At 44.1% G+C, this 23,114-nt stretch overlaps 1 protein-coding gene across 1 annotated transcript in view; it reads right to left on the bottom strand.

Moving 5' to 3' along the window:
* Positions 1-4,895: 4,895 nt before the first annotated feature.
* The window catches only part of LOC306863179 (glutamate receptor ionotropic, NMDA 2B-like), a gene marked incomplete at its 5' end in the record, with an annotated part of 43,048 nt that continues 24,829 nt past the window's right edge, over positions 4,896-23,114 (bottom strand). The window contains 10 exons of the mRNA XM_079406394.1: positions 4,896-9,152; positions 10,190-10,428; positions 12,024-12,211; positions 14,406-14,566; positions 14,660-14,889; positions 15,408-15,533; positions 15,616-15,769; positions 17,203-17,374; positions 19,841-20,049; positions 20,132-20,246. Coding sequence (XP_079262520.1) covers positions 7,167-9,152; positions 10,190-10,428; positions 12,024-12,211; positions 14,406-14,566; positions 14,660-14,889; positions 15,408-15,533; positions 15,616-15,769; positions 17,203-17,374; positions 19,841-20,049; positions 20,132-20,246 — 3,580 coding nt within the window. The 3' untranslated portion in view covers positions 4,896-7,166. The remainder of the gene's footprint in view (positions 9,153-10,189; positions 10,429-12,023; positions 12,212-14,405; positions 14,567-14,659; positions 14,890-15,407; positions 15,534-15,615; positions 15,770-17,202; positions 17,375-19,840; positions 20,050-20,131; positions 20,247-23,114) is intronic.

Raw genomic sequence — 23,114 nt, 5'->3', positions numbered from 1 at the left:
TGCAGGACTTCGGGGGTAATTTTGTGTGTTATTAGCGTGCATGAAGCTGCAGGGGTAATTTTGTGTGTTATTAGCGTGTGTGAAGCTGCGGGGGTAATTTTGTGTGTTAGCGTGTGTGAAGCTGCGGGGGTAATTTTGTGTGTTATTAACGTGTGTGAAGCTGCAGGGGTAATTTTGTGTGTTATTAGTGTGTGCAGCACTTCGGGGGTAATTTTGTGTGTTATTAGCGTGTGTGAAGCTGCAGGGGTAATTTTGTGTGTTATTAGCTTGTGTGGAGCTGCGGGGGTAATTTTGTGTGTAAGCGTGTGTGAAGCTGCAGGGGTAATTTTTTGTGTTATTAGCGTGTGTGAAGCTGCGGGGGTAATTTTGTGTGTTAGCATGTGTGAAGCTGCGGGGGTAATTTTGTGTGTTATTAATGTGTGTGAAGCTGCAGGGGTAATTTTGTGTGTTATTAGCGTGTGCAGCACTGCGGGGGTAACTTTGTGTGTTATTAGCGTGTGTGGAGCTGCGGGGGTAATTTTGTGTGTTATTAGCGTGTGTGGAGCTGCGGGGGTAATTTTGTGTGTTATTAGCATGTGTGGAGCTGCAGGGTTAAATTTGTGGGTTATTAGCGTGTGCTGAGCTGCAGGATTAATTTTGTGTGTTCTTAGCATGTGCAGAGCTGCAGGGGCAATTTTGTGTGTAATTAGCGTGTGTGGAGCTGCAGGGGTAATTTTGTGTTATTAGCGTGTGTGCAGCTGCAGGGGTAATTTTGTTTGTTATTAGCGTGTGCAGCACTGCGGGGGTAATTTTGTGTGTTATTAGCATGTGCAGAGCTGCAGGGGTAATTTTGTGTGTAATTAGCGTGTGGACCTGCAGGGGGTAATTTTGTGTGTTATTAGCGTTTGCAGCACTGTGGGGGTAATTTTGTGTGTTATTAGCGTGTGGAGCTGCGGGGGTAATTTTGTGTGTTATTAGCGTGTGTGGAGCTGCAGGGTTAAATTTGTGGGTTATTAGCGTGTGTGGAGCTTCAGGGGGTAATTTTGTGGGTTATTAGCGTGTGCTGTGCTGCAGGGGTAATTTTGTGGGTTATTAGCGTGTGCTGTGCTGCAGGGGTAATTTTGTGGGTTATTAGCGTGTGCAGAGCTGCAGGGTTAATTTTGTGGGTTATTAGCGTGTGCTGAGCTGCAGGGGTAATTTTGTGGGTTATTAGCGTGTGCTGTGCTGCAGGGGTAATTTTGTGGGTTATTAGCGTGTGCTGTGCTGCGGGGCTCATTTTGTGTGTTATTAGCGTGAGCAGAGCTGTAGAGAAATTTTGTGTGTTATTAGCATATGCTGAGCTGCGGGGGTAATTTTGTGTGTTATTAGCGTGTGCAGAGCTGCGTGGGTAATTTTGTGTGCTATTAGCGTGTTTGGAGCTGCAGGAGGTAATTTTGTGTGTTATGAGCGTCTGCAGAGCTGCAGAGAAATGTTGTGTGTTCTTAGTGTGTGTTAAGCTGTGGAAACTTTTGTATGTTCTTAGCGTGTGCTGTGGTGTGGGGATAATTTTGTGTGATATTAGCATATGCTGAGCTGCTGTGGGGACTTTGTGTGTTATTAGCGTGTGCAGCACTGCAGGGGTCATTTTGTGTGTTCTTAGCTTGTGCAGAGCTGCGGGGATAATTTTGTGTGTTCTTAGCGTGTGCTGAGCTGCGGGGGTAATTTTGTGTGTTATTAGTGTGTGCAGAGCTGCGGGGATAATTTTGTGTGTTATTAGCGTGTGCAGAGCTGCAGGGGTAATTTTGTGTGTTATTAGCGTGTGTGGAGCTGCAGGGGCTAATTTTGTGTGTTAATAGCGTGTATAGAGCTGAGGGGGTAATTTTGTTTGTTATTAGCATGTGCTGAGCTGCGGGGGTAATTTGTGTGTTATCAGTGTGTGCTTCACTGCGGGTGTAATTTTGTGTGTTATTAGCATGCGCACAGTTGCGGTAGTAATTTTGTGTGTTATTATTGTGTGTGGAGTTGCGGGGGTAATTTTGTGTGTTATTAGCATGTGCTGTGCTGCGGGGGTAATTTGTGTGTTATTAGCGTGTGCTAAGCTGTGGAAAAATTTTGTGTGTTTTTAGCGTGTGCAGAGCTGTGGGGTAATTTTGTGTGTTATTAGCGTGTGCAGAGCTGTGGGGTAATTTTGTGTGTTATTAGCGTGTGCAGCACTGAGGGGGTAATTTTGTGCGTTATTAGCGTGTCTGGACCTGCAGGGGGTAATTTTGTGGGTTATTAGTGTGTGCAGAGCTGTGGGGTAATTTTGTGTATTATTAGCGTGTGTGGAACTGCGGGGGTAATTTTGTGTGTTATTAGCGTGTGTGGACCTGCAGGGGGTAATTTTGTGTGTTCTTAGCGTGTGCAGAGCTGCGGGGGTAATTTTGTGTGTTGTTAGCCTGTGTGGACCTGCAGGGGGTAATTTTGTGTGTTCTTAGCGTTTGCAGAGCTGCGGGGGTAATTTTGTGTGTTCTTAGTGTGTGCAGAGCTGCGGGGGTAATTTTGAGTGTTATTAGCGTGTGCAGAGCTGCGGGGGTCATTTTGTGTGTTATTAGCGTGTGCTGAGCTGCAGGGGTAATTTTGTGGGTTATTAGCGTGTGCTGTGCTGCAGGGGTAATTTTGTGGGTTATTAGCGTGTGCTGTGCTGCGGGGGTCATTTTGTGTGTTATTGGCGTGTGCAGAGTTGCAGAGAAATTTTGTGTTCTTAGCATGTGGTAAGCTGTGGAAAAAGTTTGTGTGTTCTTAGCGTGTGCTGAGCTGCTGTGGTAATTTTGTGTGTTATTAGCGTGTGCAGCACTGCGGTGGTAATTTTGTGTGTTATTAACGTGTGCAGAGCTGCAGGGGTAATTTTGTGTGTTATTAGCGTGTGCAGCACTGCGGTGGTAATTTTGTGTGTTATTAACGTGTGCAGAGCTGCAGGGGTAATTTTGTGTGTTATTAGCGTGTGCAGAGCTGCGTGGGTAATTTTGTGTGTTATTAGCGTGTTTGGAGCTGCAGGGGGTAATTTTGTGTGTTAAGCACTGCGGGGGTAATTTTGTGTGTTATGAGCTTGTGTAGAGCTGCAGGGGTAATTTTGTGTGTTATTAGCGTGTGCAGAGCTGCAGAGAAATGTTGTGTGTTCTTAGCGTGTGCTGTGGTGTGGGGATAATTTTGTGTGATATTAGCATATGCTGAGCTGCTGTGGTGATTTTGTGTGTTATTAGCGTGTGCAGCACTGCAGGGGTAATTTTGTGTGTTCTTAGCATGTGTTGAGCTGTGGAGAAATGTTGTGTGTTCTTAGCTTGTGCAGAGCTGCGGGGATAATTTTGTGTGTTCTTAGCGTGTGCTGAGCTGCAGGGGTAATTTTGTGTGTTATTAGCCTGTGCAGAGCTGCAGGGGTAATTTTGTGTGTTATTAACGTGTGCAGAGCTGCAGGGTTAATTTTGTGTGTTATTAGCGTGTGCAGAGCTGCGGGGGTAATTTTGTGTGTTATTAGCGTGTGCAGAGCTGCGGGGGTAATTTTGTGTGTTATTAGCGTGTGCAGAGCTGCGGGGGTAATTTTGTGTGTTATTAGCGTGTGCTGAGCTGCAGGGTTAATTTTGTGTGTTCTTAGCGTGTGCTGAGCTGCAGGGTTAATTTTGTGTGTTCTTAGCGTGTGTGGAGCTGCGGGGGTAATTTTGTGTGTTATTAGCGTGTGCAGAGCTGCAGGGGTAATTTTGTGTTATTTGCGAGCGCAAAGCTGTGGAAAAATTTTGTGTGTTATTAGCGTGTGCAGAGCTGCGGAGGTAATTGTGTGTTATTAGCGTGTGTGAAGCTGCAGGGGTAATTTTGTGTGTTATTAGCGTGTGCAGCAATGCGGGGGTAATTTTGTGTGTTATTAGCGTGTGTGGAGCTGCGGGGGTAATTTTGTGAGTTATTAGCGTGTGTTGAGCTGCGGGGGTAATTTTGTGTGTTATTAGCGTGTGTTGAATTGTGGGGGTAATTTTGTGTGTCATTAGCGTGTGCTGAGCTGCGGAGAAATTTGTGTTATTAGCGTGTTCTTATTTGCAATGCTAATTTGGGTGATTTTTTGTGTTATTAACATGCACGGCACTGCAGTTTAATTGCTCATGAAAGTTTGCTGGTGTGAGTCAGTGTAGTGGGCGGAGTTTCAGATGATTATCCTCTTACCCCCCCGCGCACTGCTCTGTTGCTAGGTGACCGTCAATAAGAGCGAGTCGCAGCTTCACAAAGGATTGTGGGACTGTGGGGGTGTTGAGAGGTTCATTAAATGGCAGCAGCACAGTCAACAAGAATGAGCGGCGCTCCTATCATCCGTACTGCTATCAGCCCAGAGTCTCTCTCTCTCTCTGCTCTTTTATTGTTTGGAAGTCCTTCCCTGTCCCTCCCTCCACTGCCTGTCTCTCTCTCTGTGTCTATCAATATTTCATATGCCTCTTTCTCCTACGTGAGTGAGGAATGAACAAGAGGAAAGAGGATGTGTGAGGAATAATAGATTACAGTCGAGCTGAGCGTTTCTTCATGTGTCTCACTGCACAACAGAAAACACTAAAAACCTATCGCACTTTCAATACTACATACTGCACACTAGATAGAAACCGCTGCAATCAGTCAGCAAGCCATTACTGATGAGGCACTTTAGCAGCCTGGTGTTCTTGTCCGTGCTTAAATTCACAATCATTTGTCTTGAACTACTGCATACTAGAATAAAGCTGAACATAGAGAACATTTCATCACGGGATACCATGCGTGGTTTGTATGCTACACATGTTTAAGGTATTCCATGCACAGAGGAAATGTAATGCAGCAGATTGTGACAGTGTAGTACAGTACATAGAGAGTACAGTACATAGAGCGAGCTCACACTAGAGCGCAGAGTGAGATGAGCAGCAGGCAGACAGACTCAAGAGTTTAATTTAATTCGCTTTATTCAGCATGTGAAAGAATTCTGATCCATCATCATCATCATCAAAACACTCGCTCACTATTAAAGTCTCATAGAGGTTTGTGTTCATATTGTCATACAAAAGAAGGAATTCTCTCATTATTATATACACAATCTGTACATGTTTGCACTTGAGAATCATTTCAGAGATGTAAATGACGTAAAAATTTCAGTAACATATCAAAGTGGATGTAGTTCTTATTCCATAGTGAAACAATTCACTCATTCAGCCCGCATCCTCTTGCACTGCAGTTACCATGGGAACAGCATTGTAACACCATGGCAGTGCCATAGCAACAAGAGTATTTAACATAGAAGTCAGAGTCTGGCACACGCACACCTGACGAGCGACAAATTCATCGATCGTGTGGAGAAAACAACAGATGGAGTTTGTACCGTAGCGATGTGAATAACAACAGGGCGCTTTTTATCTGTAGAATACTTCAAACCAGCTATACTTACCTTAGAATAATGAGAATATAGTAGTTAACAGAACATTAAAAGTTGCTTATATATTGCAAATACACTAGAAAAATTATAACTATAGCTATGCGTAATAGGCGTATTCCTCTATGAGCACAAGAAAATGTGATTTTCAAGCATATAGAGCTCAAGCTATAAGCATGGAGGTCGTAGGGAACTCTCTGTGTGTGTGTGTGTGTTTGAATCTAAACTATATAAGTTTTGAGGAAAACTCAAACATAGATTACTGTGCTATAACGGGAACACCGCCGGCTTCAACATACGAGAAGAAAACACCCTAAAACGCTTTAAGATTATAATAATAATAGTAATACTCTAAAAAGAAAAGTTTAAAGACGTGGTTAGTGTTTCTCTAACTGTAGAAACAATACAAGAGGAGATGAAAGGTTATTCTGAGGCGAGGACGGGACCTCACGATAGCGTTACAATTAAAAACATGACACTCTAGCAGCTTACTAATCAGCTTTACAAAGCCAGTCAGTCCTTAGGAAGGGTTCAAAGCCCTGCTTCAGATCATAAAACACACTCTGAGATGGATGCTGGAGATCTGTGTGTGTGTGTGTTTGCGTAGCTACACTTTGAGGCTGACTGTTCGCTAAATCTGACAAAACCACCTTCTGTAAACATCCTGAAAGGTACAAATAAATAACATAAATGCTCGTTTTTCCACGTTTTAGAGTTTGTCCTCATTTACATAGCTACGCAAACGTGTGTGTGTGTGAGAGAGACAGAGAACCTGGAAACCTTCTCCAGCAGGCGACCAGACGTCTAAACACAATTGAAGAAAAACTTAGCAAGGAGTAATCGGTACACTAATCGAGTAAACTAAACATGTTCACGACAGCTCAGCTCAGTTACGCTGCAAAGGTAAATCCGAATAAAGGTATCCTTAAAATAAAGCCGTTTAGGAGACAGTAAACTATCAGAATGAAGTAATAAACATGGATTTAAAAAGCAAACTATCGCTTAAAATATCACTTATTATGAGTTATAATGCTTTAGCTAAATTTTGCATATTTTATGTTTTTGTCGTTTTGTTCTGTTTTTATCTTTATTTTGGTTATACTTGAAAAAGCTATATTAAAGGTAGACCTTGTCGGCTTATATAAAGAGAAATGTATTTACAACCAAAACAAAGACAGGCGTTGATACTGTCATCTCCCTCGTTTCTCAGCTTTTAAGCGAGTCACGTGAGCGTAACCGAAGGCGTATCAACACGATTTCTCGTTGGATATGAAATATCACGGCAGTAGAGACTCGAATATAAATGACGGCATAAAACAGAGGCTTGTGCACTTTCACGAATGCACGCGTGTTTCACGGCAGTAAACAGCATGGGAGAGGCTGTTGCCATGGATGCGTTAGGTTGATGCGGAGACTGGATTGATCGTCACATTCAGAAATCCCTAACGCTCAGCAAAGGCCTCAGGAAAACGACAGACAAATGAAACCCAATTTCAGCAACAAATTACCAGCAGTCAGCAGTGTCTTCACTATGTCTCTGAGGTACAGTTATTACCCTGTTTCAAAAAAAAAAAAATCAATTCGCATTTATTATGCTTTCATGATTGTATCTTCACAAAAGACACGAGTACTGCACTGGGCTGTTCTGGTGGCCATCTGACATGGCAGATGGATTTCTCTTGTTATTCTCACCAGCTCGTGGAGATGAACCCAACGGTGCAAACGTGAACTTCACAGGAAATTACATTTTCAGTTCTCTCTCGAGTTCTGCGTGTCCTGATAAAATCTGGACTGGTTCTCACACGTCAGACTCTATGCTTGAGAGCTTCTCGTACACGTGTCCGTTGCTGCCAGTGAACGGCCGAGGCGGGCCGAGGCTGAGCTTGCTGGTGTGGTGGTTCCCCATGCACAGCTCTGCAGGGAAGCCCATGGGGCTGAGCAAATCCCCGTGCTGCTGCGACTGCTGCTTGGTGACGTAGTAGGACTTGGCACCGTGCAGCAGACACTGGTCGTCTCCAAACGTAGGGATGAAGGGGTTGTGGTCGGTTCGGTCGGGATAGAGGGATTTTGATAAAGCGTGAACAGGCCCCTCCAGGAGTCCTCTGTCTCTCAGATCCCTCTCTCCCACCGAGCGCCGATGGGGCGCGTTCTGCAACCCAAACGGTGATCCGGCGCCCCTCTCGTAGAACAGCGCGTCTCGCTCCGTGTCCTGCTCGGGATGCTCTATTATGTGTGCAAAGGAGGCGTCCATGCAGCGCTCCCGCTCCTTGAGGCTGACGCTGCGCGGCGGCGGTGCTGCACATAACATAGGCGGTGTGCCTATTCCAGTTAAGTTTTCTCTCTGCAGGTCTACGAATGCATCGTAGGAGTGTTGCCGGCGTAGCGGCTTCCCGCTGAAGGCCCTGCGGCGCTGCGCCGGCGTCTGGCCTCTACCGCTTCCCAGTTGCTCCAGCAGGTGGTTACTGTCCTCGCTGATGTCGTACAGGTTTCCGGACTTCTTGCAGGCTTCGCATCGCATGCAAGTGGCTGAACTGGGACGGCTGCTTCCAACTTTTCCTGCGGCTCCTGATGCCACGCAGCCGCTTCCTATGTGCAAAACTCCGGGTCCGTGCTTGCTGCCCGCGCTGCTGGCCCGACAGCTACGACATTCCCACTCGCTGCTCTCCGGTTTCTTGGGTTTGCTCTTTAGGAAGTCGTCCACAGACACCAAACTGGTGCAGTTGCCTCCTCCTCCTACGCCGCCGCTGGGTCCATCAGTAAGATCCACATGCTCCCACTGCGGCACACCTTCCTTGGGCCGGAACTGATCCAGGTAGAAGTCCCTCAGGCTCTCCTTGTCCTGTAGCAGATATGAGGTGGAGCTCACACCTCGTTTGCGCTCGGACGGAGGCGAAGCCGAGCGGTGCCCGTGTTGGTGGTGGTGGTGATGCTGGCGGCGCCGGTAACCCACCTCGATCTCGTCGAGTTCCCTGCGCGACTTTGCTGACGCCGGACGCTTCTTCAAGCTGTCTCTATACTGCTTGCGTTTCTTTGCGTTCCCCTCCAGGTTCCCGTAGGTGATGGTATGAGTGGAAATGTCAGACACGTCAGAGTGGATGTTTCCGTCGTCGGCTCCACCGCAGAGCCGGTCGTGCCCTGCGATGTATCCCGAACTGGACGCTCCACCTTTAAAGGAGAACTTTCCGTACAGGTCAGCCAGTCCCTGCTTCAATCCCGGCCCAGACTGAGGAGTCTGGCTCTGCAGCAGGTCGAATTTACTCATGTTCCTGTGCGTTAGCGCAGAGCGCGGCTGTGTGGTGAAGATGGGAGCTACGCCGCCGCCAAGGCTGTCACAGTCAAACATGCCGCCCTCCAGAGAACTGCTGGAGCCCAGGCTGTGGGGGCGGTTGGGGCCGGTCAGCCCCAGAGTCGAGCCCCCGTGGTGGTGCAGGTAGTGGTCCTGGTACAGGTTGCTGTCCTTCAGGTGCATGTTTCCAAAGGTGCGCTCCACTTCGCTGATGTAGTCGCTGAACATGTTGTCCTCGGGCAGGTAGGGGGCCTTGCAGTCCGAGTGTCCTGCCAGGCTGCGGCGGTGCTCGCTGATGTCGTAGACGGAGGACTCTCGACGGATGAAGTCCAGCGCACTGTGCGGGGAGCCGTTGACCCCCGAGAGGGACGCCATGTTCTTGGCGGTGCGCAGCAGGCGCAGGATATTCGAGTGCGTGTTGTTCATGGTAGCCGAGGGCGAATTGAGCACTGAACTCTTATCTTCGATTTCTACTCCGTGAATGCAGCTGTAAATCTCCTGAGAGAGGAAGAGAGAGAACTTTCAGTGTTCAGACAGCATCTTGAAACTGTATTTTGCACTGCTCCGAAGTAGGGCTGGACGATATAGCCAAAATTTACACTACCAGTCACAAGTTTTTGAACAGTAAGATATTTAATGTTTTTTAAAGAATTCTCTTCTGCTCACAAAGCCTACATTTATTTAATCAATAATACAGCAAAAACAGTACTAACCTTTCTATTTGAATATATTTTAAAATGTAATTTATTCTTGTGATTTCAAAGCAGAAATGTCAGCATCATTACTCCAGTCTTCAGTGTCACATGATCCTTCAGAAATCATTCTAATATACTGATTTGCTGCTCAAGAAACCTTTTTATTACTATAATGATTATCAATACTTAAAACAGTTGAGTAAAATTTTTTCAGGATTCTTCAATGAATATAAAGCTATTATATTTCTTAATTTCGGGCGATACAATATAATTCTGATATCGATATAAAAAATATTTAAAAAAAGCCTCAGAAAAACGGCCAAGAACGCCCACAATGGATGTCTGTACCTACAAACGTTTTAAAAAATGAATTAGCCAAGTCTATGGAACCTCCTCCTATAAATCTATATAATATTTTAGAAGTAAAAATGGTCTAAGTAAAAATAAATGAATGTTGACCATTTATATGTATTTAGCCTTCATACAAACAAGAAACTTGAAATCAGCGTCAACTTACCATACGACTCTCAGACTCACCTTATTAATATTAAAATCTTAACTTTATACTATAACACAGGCTGATTATTCTTATAGACTGAAACAAAAGTTCTTCAGCCAGGACAAAGAATACGAAAAGATTTGCTGCAGAAAACAGATAAAGAGTAAGCAACTGTTGCTAGAGACGATCTTATTGAAATGGCAAATTGATTGAAATATCATAAATGCATTTAAAAATCATATCACTTTTATTGAAAGTAATTATATAATGATACTGCATTACTGTCCAGCCCTCCTGCGACGCTGTGTGTTTCTGAGGTGTGGCTGTGGGCACAGAATTACCCTGCTGATGGTGAAGGTGAACCCTGGTTTCCCAGAAAACACGCCCATGAAGCAGAAGCGCAGGTGCCAGTAGAAAACGTGCTCAGCGATGAAGGTGATGAGCGACAGAGCCATGGCGGCACCCAGCATGTAGAACACACCCGCCATATTATCCACGTCCAGCTGACTGCTCATCACTTCATTCTTCTCGTGGTGGCAGATCCCGGTGAGCCAGAGAGCCTCGAACTCCTCCATATCACCTGAGACACACAAACACAAACACACATTATAAAGGGTGATTTTTTTTTAAAGAAGTCTCTTCTGCTCACCAAGCCTGCATTTATTTGATCCAAAGTACAGCAAAAACAGTAATATTGTGAGCTATTTTTGTTATTTAAAATAACTGTTGTCTATGTGAATATGTGTTAAAGTGTAATGTATTTCTGTGATCTGCAGCTGTATTTTCAGCATCATTCCTCCAGTCTTCAGTGTCACGTGATCTTCAGAAATCATTCTAATATACTGATTTACTGATCAAGAATCATTTATTATTTTTATTGTTATTATCTATATTTAAAACGGTGCATTTGTAAATTTTTTTCAGGATTATTTGAAGAATAGAGAGATCCAAAGATCAGATTTTTTAATGCTTTTGTAACATTATACACTATTCCATTCAAAATCTTGTCAGTATAAATTTTTTGGGGGGGAAAGAAATGATAGAAATTAATACTTTTATTTAGCAAGAATGCTTTAAATTGATCAAAAGTGATCAATTTATAATGTTTAAATGCTGTTCTTCTGAACTGTCTATTCATCAAAGAAAGCTGAAAAAATTCTACTCCGCTGTGTTCAACATTGATAATATTTAGAAATGTTTGTTGAGCAGTAAATCAGTATATTAGAATGATTTCTGAAGATCACTGAAGACTGGAGTAATGATGCTGAAAATACAGATTTGATCAATTAAATAAATAAATTACATTTTAACAGATATTTACATAGAAAACAGTTATGTTAAATAGTAAAAATATTTCACAAAATTACTGCTTTTGCTGTACTTTGGATCAAATAATTGCAGGCTTGGTGAACAGAAGATAATTCTTAAAAAACCCATTAAATATCTTACTATTCAAACACTTTTGACTGGTAGTGTATATATGTGAAAATAGGACTCGGGAATAGGGCTGAAACGAAATAAACAATCGAATAAATATTGACAATAACGAAACAAAACAACAGTTTGAACACCAAAACCTGACAGCGGTGAGAAAGTGATGTCTGCACGAGCTCTTGAGTTCGGTACTTCAGTTAAGCAGTCACATCACGTTTATTTCTACAGTACTTGATGCAGTAGATAGGGTTAGTCAGTGTCGCTTTCCGTTAGAATTACAACTTGTGTTATAAAGCAGCTCTCCAGTGTGGAGCTAGCTAATGATCAAATCTCTTTATTAGTTGGGGAAGTAAATTAATTAAAGAGATAGTTTGGTTTGCAGAGATAAAAGCTTGAGCTAGCTCAGGACTGTCTTGATTATCATAACCCTAGAAGGTATTTTAAGAGAAATGGATGTTGCGAATAAAATGGTTTATCTAAAAAATAAAGCGATTCCCGATTTTCAAATAGTTCAATGTCCAATTTCCAAAAATGCATCAACAGCCAGCCAATCATGAACGTAAAGGTGCTTTCAGAAGCTGAGCTGCTTGGGTCACAGAACAATACTTCAGAAGACTGCAAGCATCATCATTTCATCATTTTTATTGGGTGCAGCATTCACCGAGTGTTGCTGGATTATTGGTTATTAGTGAACAAGCCAGCAGATGAGTGTTTATCTGAATGACTCAAGATGAGCAGTACCGTCTCCAAACAGCTGCAGGATGGCGAGGTCCACCTGTCTCTTCCAGCCCGATTCCTTCTGGATGGCGATGCCGTAGCCGGTGGAGGCGAACACTTTCCCGGAGCCGATGGTGACCAGCTTACAGCCCTCGTCTCTGCCCGCCATGTAGTTCAGCACCGCCGCGTCGTAGATGAAGGCGTCCAGCTTCCTGTCATTCAAGACACCACACGCATTCACAACACAAGCAGATTAGATGCATGCAAAATGAGTGTGAATGCTCTCGGGTAGGGCTGCACGATTCTTGCTAAAATGTGAATCACGATTTTTCTCCATGGGAATTGAGATCACGATTCTCTTACATGATTCTCATTTTTTCAACCAAAATGTATTGCACTCAAGTACAAAACCCCCCCCAAAAAAACCCACAGGACATTCAGTGTAATAAAGTGCTGGAGTAACAAAAAATAGTCTCTTTTCTTTATTTTAGACCCCTTAAAGTGAATAATTTTAAAGCTTTAAGTTGTTGAACATAAGAGAACATTAACAATAATAAATGAAAATATTCACATTCACACGGGGCGTCGGTGTCAACGCCTCTCGTTTACTTTGAATGGAGTGACGTCAAGCGTTGCCGAACTGAATTGTGGGTCCCTCGCGTCGCTTCACTGGCGTTGCACGCGGCAGAAGTTGAAAACTTGCTAACTTTTCAAGCGCCAATGCAGGCGTCAGCCAATCAGATCGCCTTATGCAAATACCCTAGCGCAGACGCTAGCCAATCCCGTTCATTCAGCACCAGAAAAGTATGTGATTGGCTGTTATCACTCTGACGGCTCTGGTCAGCACCAAGCTTCAGACACGCCCTCCGTCAAGCGTTGATGCTGACGCCCCGTTGAAGCAGCGCTGCGCAGAATGATCACCGTATGACATCAAAGTACCGCAAGAGCGATTTGAATGCATAGGATCCGACTGCTCTCTTATCGCTCTCGTGGTACTGTGATGTCATACGGTGATCATTCTGCGAATGCGCTTATTGACTCCGTTTAGGTCTGCCGCCCTGTTACACGTCACGTGAGTGACAGCGGACCGTGGCCAATGAGGGAGAGGAGAAAAGTGATCAGATTTATGATTGATTGGTGAATTAACAGTGTTTTGTTATTGTGTGAGTGACCAATAACGCGTGAATGAAGCATGATCTGAACGCAGGGAAATACACGGAAGTGAATCGCCATCATTTAGAAATGAGATCGCATTTATGTAGGAATCGAGATCGTGATTTTATTTCGATTAATCGTGCAGCCCTACTCTCGGGCTAATTTTGAGCTACACGCAAAAATAGTGAAAAATGGCAATTTGAGGTTTTCACAAAAATTTGTTTATTAAGCCCTGGATTAGAGATCCCAGTACTCCAAATAATAATTAAACATCTAAAATTATCTTTATTTGTACGTTTCTGTGAGGAATATCTTTTCTACACTCGCTTCTCGAAGTCTCCGACAGCATAGCAACACCCTAGCAACTACTCCCAGGTACCCTAGCAACCACCATAGTAACCACCCCAAGTAACTTAGCAACCACATAGCGCCACCCTATCAACCACCCAGAGTACCCTAGCAACCGCATAGCAACACCCTGGCAACCACCCCAGGTACCCTAGCAACTGCAACTAATTTAAGCTTCCATTCCAATATGCACAGAATTACAGTATTTACACAAACATAATCTGTTATGTCTTAAGTGAATGTCTGGGGAACTGTTTGGGAAAAACATCGTATGTGTAACATTATATTAGATCCATGCGTAACAGTAAGTCTTAATGTCTAGCCCGTTTGTCTCAATGTTAATCTAAAAAGAAAAGAAAAGAAGAAATCACTCGCTGCTCTCATTTGAACTGCTTTTGTAGATTTAATAAATCTATTTATTTGTAATGAACACATGAAATGATTTTTACATTTGATTATTTGTTCTTATTTGAATGCTGTTGTTAAAATGTAAAATGTTTGTTTCTTATATTCTACTGTTTTTTTCTGCATCTGTTCTATTGATAAAAACAGCTATATTGTAATTATTATTGAGAAAAGAAGTGCAGGAAAAGCTGTAACGTTGCTCGGTGATTTAGCTTTGGAATCTTCAGAAAACTTCAACTTGATTTTTCTCTAAATCGACTTCAAACAGGTGTAGCTCGGTCATTTTTCAGTAGATTCCAGGGTATTCTAATGGAGAAAATAACTCATTTTTGAAAATTTGCTCATTGCCAGCTCAGGTCACATATGAGTGTCTTCTTCTGCATGATCATATCTGCAGATCCCTTCCCCCTCACACCTAATCTATTAATAAGCAGCAAGTTAGGAGTGTATTGAGAGAAAACTCATAATTAACAGTGAATATGAGAGCTAAAGACTCACCCGGTCTTCAGACTGTACAGCGCTTCGTTAACGTTGCGCTGGTGGAATTTGACCATGTAGGAGTGCATCTCTCTGTAGTTATTGCGGATGTTTCTCTCGGTGCTGCCGTTGGGCACCGTCCCGAAGCGAAACGGCGGGGAGAAGTCGTTGGGTCTCTGAAACTAAAGACAGACAGACAGCACAAGAGTGACTGACCAGAACACTGAACATCCGCTCTAGCTGAAATACTACAGCCGTGGCTTCTACTAGAGCACCTTTTTGTCACTGAGGCCCGACACCTGGTCCACGTACTCCTCCTGGATCATAAATGCGGCCAGGTTAGCAGTGTAGCTGGCCAGGAAGATCACAGCAAAGAAGGCCCAGACGGACACCATGATCTTGCTGGTGGTTCCTCTGGGGTTCTGCACTGGCACAGAGTTATTGAAGACCAGACCCCAGAGCAGCCAGATGGCCTTCCCGATGGTGAACGACGGACCTCCGGCCTCTGAAAGCACAGAAACACAACACAGTGACTCCTTCACTCTCGCTCGACACCTGAGAGAAGAGAAGGACCTGTGTCTTCCTAATATTTGGGTTCATTTGGTAGAACGGAGTCAAATTAGACGGATGCCAACAAGGAAAGAATGTTTTTATAGTGCTTCGCAAAGAATCCTCTTATAACATTTGGGAACACAACCTTGACCGGCATAGCACCTAATTTCAGCAGATTTGAAAAGAGAATCACTTATAAACCAGTAGCCAACAGGTTCTGATCTGTTGTTTAAAATACTCGATTATTAAATACTCAGCATACTGAAGCCTTTAAAAATTGATTTAAAATCCAGTTACGGTTTTTCTCAGAAAAACAAACAAAACACTATTTCTCAAATCGTTCAGCCCTCATGGACACGAGCCACGAGCAAAACTACAGAAGAACTGCATGACTTTAAAGTTGATAAATCACGATGGATAATGAAGGATTCAGCAGCAGTGTTTGTCACGCAGATGAGCGCCGCTCCGTACCGCGGCCGTCGATTAGACGACGATTGTAGCCCACGGGACTGAAGTACTCGAAGATGAAGACGGCGATGGCACAGACCAGCAGCAGCATGACGAACATCATGATCCAGACGTCTGCGCTGAAGGGCTCTGTGGACGGAGAGCAGACACGATTCAGCTCATGTTAGCAGATACAGCACACAGCGGAGAGAGAGAGAGAGAGACGGCTCACCCAGGAACGCAGACGGAGACACCGTGCCGTTGCTCCGAGACACCATGACACTGATGCCCGTCTCTATGAAGGGCACAGAGAAATCAATGACCTCTGACCTCTCCTCATTGATGGTCAGCGAGCCAACGGCCATATGAGCGTTCTTAAGCACCACCTGCAGACAGACAGGCAGGTCAAACAATCGAAAAATACATATCTGGAACACTGGGATCAAAACACAAAGTAAATTACAACTCTATCGAACTATAAAATCAAATTATGAACTGGAGGAATATCTCCAGAGTGTCAGAGACACAAAGCAGAGACAGATCCTGACCGAGTACAGGCTCAGTGAGCACAGACTAGCCATCGAGACCGGCAGACACAGAAAGAGAGTGTGATATATGTCTGACCTCAGTGTGTCTCCCTGCTGTCCACCACAGTGACCCGCAGCCTGTGTGTGTTTATACGTGTTAAACACTGTGCTATCAATCACTCACACGTTCTTATTTGTTACACTGTTTATTTAAGTTTATATTGTTATGTTTTTATTCTGTTATTTTGATCTTTTCATTGTTACAATTATATCACCATTGTTACAGTCATGCCAATAAAGCAATATTGAATTGACAGACAGGTGAGAGACAGACACACACACACACACACACACACACACATGTTGGTTTTTGTGGTTTATGGGGACTCTCCATAGGCGTAATGGTTTTTATACTGAACAAACTGTGTGTGCTATTGCCCTACACCAACCCTACACCTAAACTTAGCCCTCACAGGAGACTTTGTGCATTTTTAGATTTTCAAAAAAACACCATTTAGTATGTTTTTTAAGCCTTTTGAATTACGGGGACATAGGCAGTGTCCTCATAAACCACCTTCATATTGTAATACCTCTGTCATACCCATGTCATTATACACATTTGTGTCCTCATAAACCACATAAACATGCGCACACACACACACACACACACACACACACATGTGAAAGACAGACAGACAGGTGAGAGACAGACAGACACACACACACACACACACACACACACACACACAGGTGAGAGACAGACAGACAGGTATCCAAAATATCAGCAGTTGTCAAATTTCTAGTGGTTTATAAGCACCTCTACATGGGAACACTATAAAAATATCATATCAATATAGTTCAAGCGTGCTCTGAGAGGCCTGCTAGCTTCCTTCCCAGCATTCATAGCTGCACTGTGTTGAGACGAGGCCAGATATGGAGACGTGAGATTCTAGATCAACAACACACAGAAAGTGGGTTATCACACTGTCTCTCTCTCTCGCTCTCTCTGTTGGTAATTTTAGCTCTAAATACCTGAACTTCACTTCACACGACTCAACTGGGGCACGACAAAGAGAGAGAGTGTGTGTGTGTGTGTGTGTGTGTGTGTGTCTTACGATGGGATGGCAGTGTGAGAAACGTAGATTGAAACCCTGAGCATTTTTTAGCATAAAGACACACACAGCTGTCTAAATGAGAACACTGCACACTCCATAAAGACTTTGACTTTAAAGATTGTTTTTATAGACAGCTAATTATAAACACAGACACCGACACCGATTACAGTTCTGTACCTCTCCCACCATCCCGTTCCACGTGCCGTTGATCTTCTTGCCGTGTTTGCCGTTGGTGACCAGATAAAGGTCGTAGGTGAACTTCACAGACTTAGCGATCTTCTTCAGGATGTCGATGCAGAAGCCTTTACAGCAGCGCTTGATGTAGACGGCAGGTTCCCCCGTCTTATTCCTGGCAGACAGAGACACGTGACGGATTGGACAGGTTTCTGGATTAACCCTTCAGTCACGTTCCGTCATTTTAGACCAAAAAAAAGTCTGGAAATGTAAAAAATGGCTACTTCATCAGAATGGTACGAAACTCGTTACCCTTTATGGCAGTCACCCCCCCCCCCCCCCCCCCCCCCCCCAAACAAAAAATCATGGACTTGATTCAAAAAGCTAAATGGTCATAAAAAAAAATAGTCACACTTGTGTTGCTCGCAATCAAAAATAAGGAAATGGATTGAAAATACTCAAAAACACAGATGTTTTTGTGTGTACAATCTACAAATCAACCACAATGGATAAAAAAGTGATGAAGCAATGAAGGGGTGACAAAACTGCAGTAATTACGTCTGAAAACACTGCTCAGTAAGAAAGGAATGCACAGCACTGAATATATATGCCATCTAATGCTTATACCATTTTTAACTTAAATACTGCATTAACCCTTGAAGACCGAGACAAAAATAACATTGCTATTAAATGTTTAATAACTTTTGAACTGCTAATCCTATCTGAATGCTTTAAAAAAAGTCGTAAAGCAGAGATTCTCTACTTCTCAGAGATATCGCGTCTCATTTGGATATTCAGAGGCTCCGTAGCGTACGTGATTGCGTCATCACATTTTGACAACATTGGGCCTCCTTCATGAAACACGAGCAGAACGAATGTTTGTGTAAATTCAACAACGTTTAAATCCATTTAATTTTAATGTTTGGCCAGATGCAAAGTCAGAAACGTTTATTTTGAAATTGTATTTAATAAAATATTTAAGTGTTTCCAGATGAACGTAAACTCACTGCATATTTTTGTATCTGTCTTTACTGGTAAATGAAAATCCTTTTCAAAACTACCGGCAAATTTGTTCTGGCAATCATATACTGTAGTTCTTATGGAGATGACATGATTATTTTGAGCTGTTTACAAAGCTCTGCTGCTTTTTAATAGCTTTTCTATGTAAATATGGCGCTAGATAGACATGTTTGAGCATTGCGCCTCGCAGACGCTTCTTTAAGCCCTGCCTTATTGAAGGCATATGGCCTATTAGTCTTTTTTTACATTTATGCAATATACTGGAGCCAAACCTGAGAAAGTAGACCAGAATATTCCACTGCGTTCCTGGACACGAAATTTGCGTAGCTGTAGTTCTAGGCGGTGATTATGCTAACTGAGAATGAGCGTGCACCAGTGTCCTATTTACCAATGATTGGAATTCATTAACATAAACATGTTTAACTATCAAATTGGACATTTACGAAGCATTTGCGAGTCCGGAGGAGAGTTTTCGGGAAGGTCTGTTTTACACGCAAATTACTCAGAATTACGAATGTTTCATGAATGAGGCCCATTGATTGGTCAGAAGAAACCAATGCATTTCGTTCCTCTGAGCAAAACAGAAACGATTGTTGACGCTTAGTCCCACCCCCGTGCCCAGATTGGTTCAAAGTGTCACATATTCAACCAATAAACATAGGTTTTGGGCTTTTGAACCATTGTTTAGCAAGTTTCTTTGGAAATCGGAGCAAACGCACAGTGAAAGTAAAGTGTGTCGTGCGTGCATGAAAACAAACACACAATAACACATTTGCATGAGAACACTCTCTGAAAAAGCCACGACAGAGTACTTTGACATAAAACAAACCAAAAGCAAGGATGAAAAAGCGGTTCATGTCAGATAAAGCACTGGAATTTAGGTATTCGTGTTGCGAGGCAGAGTGCAGCAGCAGACTGATCCATTTAGCGGTTATATTATGTAAATAATACTCATTTAGTTCATAAAGATCATTTGCACTATTTTTGTCTGTTGCACTCTGTATATTTGGTTATTAAATAACACTTTTTCCATTTTCTTTACTCCCTAAATGTTTTTGGACACATCTATATTGTTAGTAAAGTAAATACTGTTCTGTTTTCTGTTGTTCACAGAAAAGCGCCTATAACAATATTGTAATAAATGGCTATAACTTGCTTGGGGAGAGTTATATCTAGACACAATTTAATTTGGAAGTGTAAAACACCCAGATACAACCTTCTATAGAAAAAAAAATCCTAACTTCAGGAGTTTCTATTTGAGTACACAGTAAATAAATACCCAATTATTGCTTGCGGTTTTCTTAAAATTCATTAATTCCTAGAGAAAACAAAGGGCAAATTGGGACTTTAAATTAGCTAGACTGAAACTTCAAGTTCTCCTGTTTATAATGATGCTGACTGCTAGAAAATAAAGGGCTGGAAAAACAAAGAAAAGTGCAGGCATGTCAAGATCCCCAATAAAAATAACATTATTACAGGATTATATGTCCTGCGGTCGAACAAAACAAGTGTGACTCCCAAACGAACAACAGCAGAGGGTTCATGCATCAGGCGTTTGTGATCAGATCAGTGAAGCCACATGACGCTGACAGCAGAGTTGAACGAGTGTGTGTGTGTTTACAGTGATTTGAGTTGCTTGCGGCAGGGGACGGTGTTCCTCATGCAGGTGCCGCTGAGCGGATCCACGTCCTCCACCATCACGAACGGAGCCTCCTCCAGCGTCACAATGGACAGATGATCGTCCTCACGGTTCTCCGTCCCAGAGTAGAGCTCGAACCGCGGCCACACGTGAAACTTCATCGACAGAGTGCCGTTCTCCCACTTACCCACCTGCACACACACACACACACGCTGGTGTTAGATCACACACACACACACACACGCTTCAGTGTCACAGCCACACGGCTCTTACTCTGTCCCACTGTCTGTCCTTGTTCAGCAGGATGATCACCAGCTTGGGGTGCATCTGATAGCCGTCCTCGCTGAAGGAGAGATTCCGGCCCTCGAACGTCACGTTCATCAGATACCTGACAAACACACCGCAGCACCTCATTACACTGCTGTTCAGCTGCTCACACACACACACACACACACACACACTCTTTCTGAAAGCTGACTCTCAAACACACTCCAAATCTGCTAAACCAGACACTCTATCTCAGCCTTCGAACAGGAATTAATTTACGGCAAAGGAGTTTGCAATTGTTTGCTTTGAGATGTGTTTGTGATCGTTTGAGATATTTAGAGATGTGAGGCCTTTTGCATTTTGTGTGCAATTCTTGGATTTGTGTGTAAAGTTTGGAAGAAAAAAAAGAGGCAAAGTTTTGAAAATGTAAGTGTCACGGTGCACACACGAGGGAGGACACAGGAACACGCAGACAAGGATATAACTTCAAATAATAACTTTTACTGGAGACATCAGGGCAGGACAAGGCAAGGCAGACATCAAACACCGGGGAGTAACGAGTAGACCAGACGAAGTCAAACTGAACAGACAGGACTATAAATAAACAGGTAAATCATAGATAATGAGACGAACATGGCTGGACAAGAATTAACTATTGATAACATTTAAGAAGGACAGGAAACAAACCAAATAAGGAAACATGAGGCGGGAACACATGATACACACGACAGATGACTGACATAACTCCCCCCTCCCGAAAGGCTCGTCCCGAGCCTTAACAGTTCCACCGGGGAGGGGGGGTGGGCGCTCTGGAGGCCCCTCAGGACAGACAAGGACAGGAACACAGGACGGGGACCTCCTGGAGGCCATGGCAGTTGGTCTTCGGGGCCTTGGCCTCGGACCCCTCGGCCCGGCCCCTACAGCCGTATCCCTCTTACCCCCCCCAAAAAAATTTCCCTGGGGAAGTTAGGGGGTAATCAGGATCCCTCCGGGGCTAGACAAACAAAACAGTACATGACAGGACTAGGAACAGGACTGGACAGGACAACCCACAGGAACAAGAAGCCCTCCTGGGCTGGCTAGGAAGCTAAGGCTTCCTCTGGGCATGACGAGGAGTCAGGGGCCCTCACAGGGTCCCTCAGCAACCTCTTCCACTTCTGCGACAGGGGGGGCAAGCGGCTGGGACTGGCCTCCATGGTCACAACTCAAGGAGCCGCCTGCCCCAGACAAGTCTCCATGGACAAGACCAACATGACAAGACAAGACATGATTAAAACTGTTCCTGTGGACACAACACAAATCCGGCACTCCTGGCCGGAACAAGGAAACGGCGGCGGCCGGCAGGCATGAGTCAGCGGCGATCCGGCGGGCATTGACTCAGCGGCGATCCGGCGGGCTTGACTTGGGGGAGCCACTGACGGTGGGTTGGCTTTCCCCACGGACGGCGGACTTGGGTGAACCGCAGGTAGCGGCGTGATCTCCCGCGAACGGCGGGCTTGGGTGAGCCGCGGGTAGAGGCGTGATCTCCTGCGAACGGCGGGCTCGGTGTGCCGCGGACGGCGGCGTGAACTCCTGCGAAACGGCGGGGTCAGTGTGCCGCGGACGGCGGCGTGACTTGGGGGAGCCGCAGACGGTGGGTTGGCTTTCCCCACGGACGGCGGACTTGGGTGAGCCGCAGACGGTGGGTTGGCTTTCCCCACGGACGGCGGCGTCGATCTCCCGCGAACGGCGGGCTGGAGTGAGCGGCAGGCTTGGGATAGCCGCGGGCAGCGGCAGATATCTCCCGTGATCGGCGGGCTGGAGGGCTCGCGGCCAGCGGACTCCCGGTGATCCCGCCGAACTCCCACACGGACTTGCAGTGGGCTAAGGCGGGATGCCGAGTGGCGACTTCCTTGCCGCGGGACGGACAGACACAGGAACAAAACAAGACTTTTGAAAACGAAAAAACAAAACGGTGTGAAGGGGCGCCGCTTACTGTTAGGTATGGTCTTCTGTCACGCTGCACACACGAGAGAGGACACAGGAACACGCAGACAAGGATATAACTTCAAATAATAACTTTTACTGGAGACATCAGGGCAGGACAAGGCAAGGCAGACATCAAACACCGGGGAGTAACGAGTAGACCAGACGAAGTCAAACTGAACAGACAGGAATATAAATAAACAGGTAAATCATAGATAATGAGACGAACACGGCTGGACAAGAATTAACTAATGATAACATTTAACAAGGACAGGAAACAAACCAAATAAGGAAACATGAGGCGGGAACACATGACACACACGACAGATGGCTGACAGTAAGCAGCTGGGGAAAAAAAAAATTGTAATAAGACAAATAATACTAATAGTGAATAAAAACTAAAATAATATTAAGAAGAAGATGAAGAAATATTAAAAGAAATAATCTGTCTGTAATGAGTGTGAGTTTGTTAATAAATACAGAAGAATGAAACAATAAAGAAAAATAAAGTAATAATAATAAAAATACAATTACTACTATTAATAATATACTAATATAACAATTCATACGGGAAAAAAAAGAATAATAAAGAAAAAAATGAGAAGAAATAAGAAAACAATAATAATATTAAAATAGGACAAACAATAAGTGAGAAGCTAAACAAACAGCAGCGATGGCTGTCATCTGTCTGTCGGTACTTATTGATGTTTTATGATTTCATTGTGTCACATATGTATTGTGTTGTTATGGCAACCACAACCACTGCAGCTTCCAATCTCCTTCCGTGTTACCATGGAAACCATCGCCATGAGAGCGACAGAGAGAGAGCAAGAGAGAGAGAGAACAAGCTGCTCTATATCGCATCTCTGTACAGATCTGAGAAACACACTCACACACACACACACACACACACACACACACCAACCCTACACCTAAACTTAGCCCTCACAGGAGACTGTTTGCATTTTTATATTTTCAAAAAAAAGCTTGTTTACCCGTGGGGTCCTCAAATTAGGTCCCCACC

The sequence above is a fragment of the Barbus barbus genome (assembly GCF_936440315.1).
Source record: "Barbus barbus genome assembly, chromosome: 4".
Lineage (NCBI taxonomy): Eukaryota > Metazoa > Chordata > Actinopteri > Cypriniformes > Cyprinidae > Barbus > Barbus barbus.
This window is presented reverse-complemented; position numbering and strand designations above follow the sequence as displayed.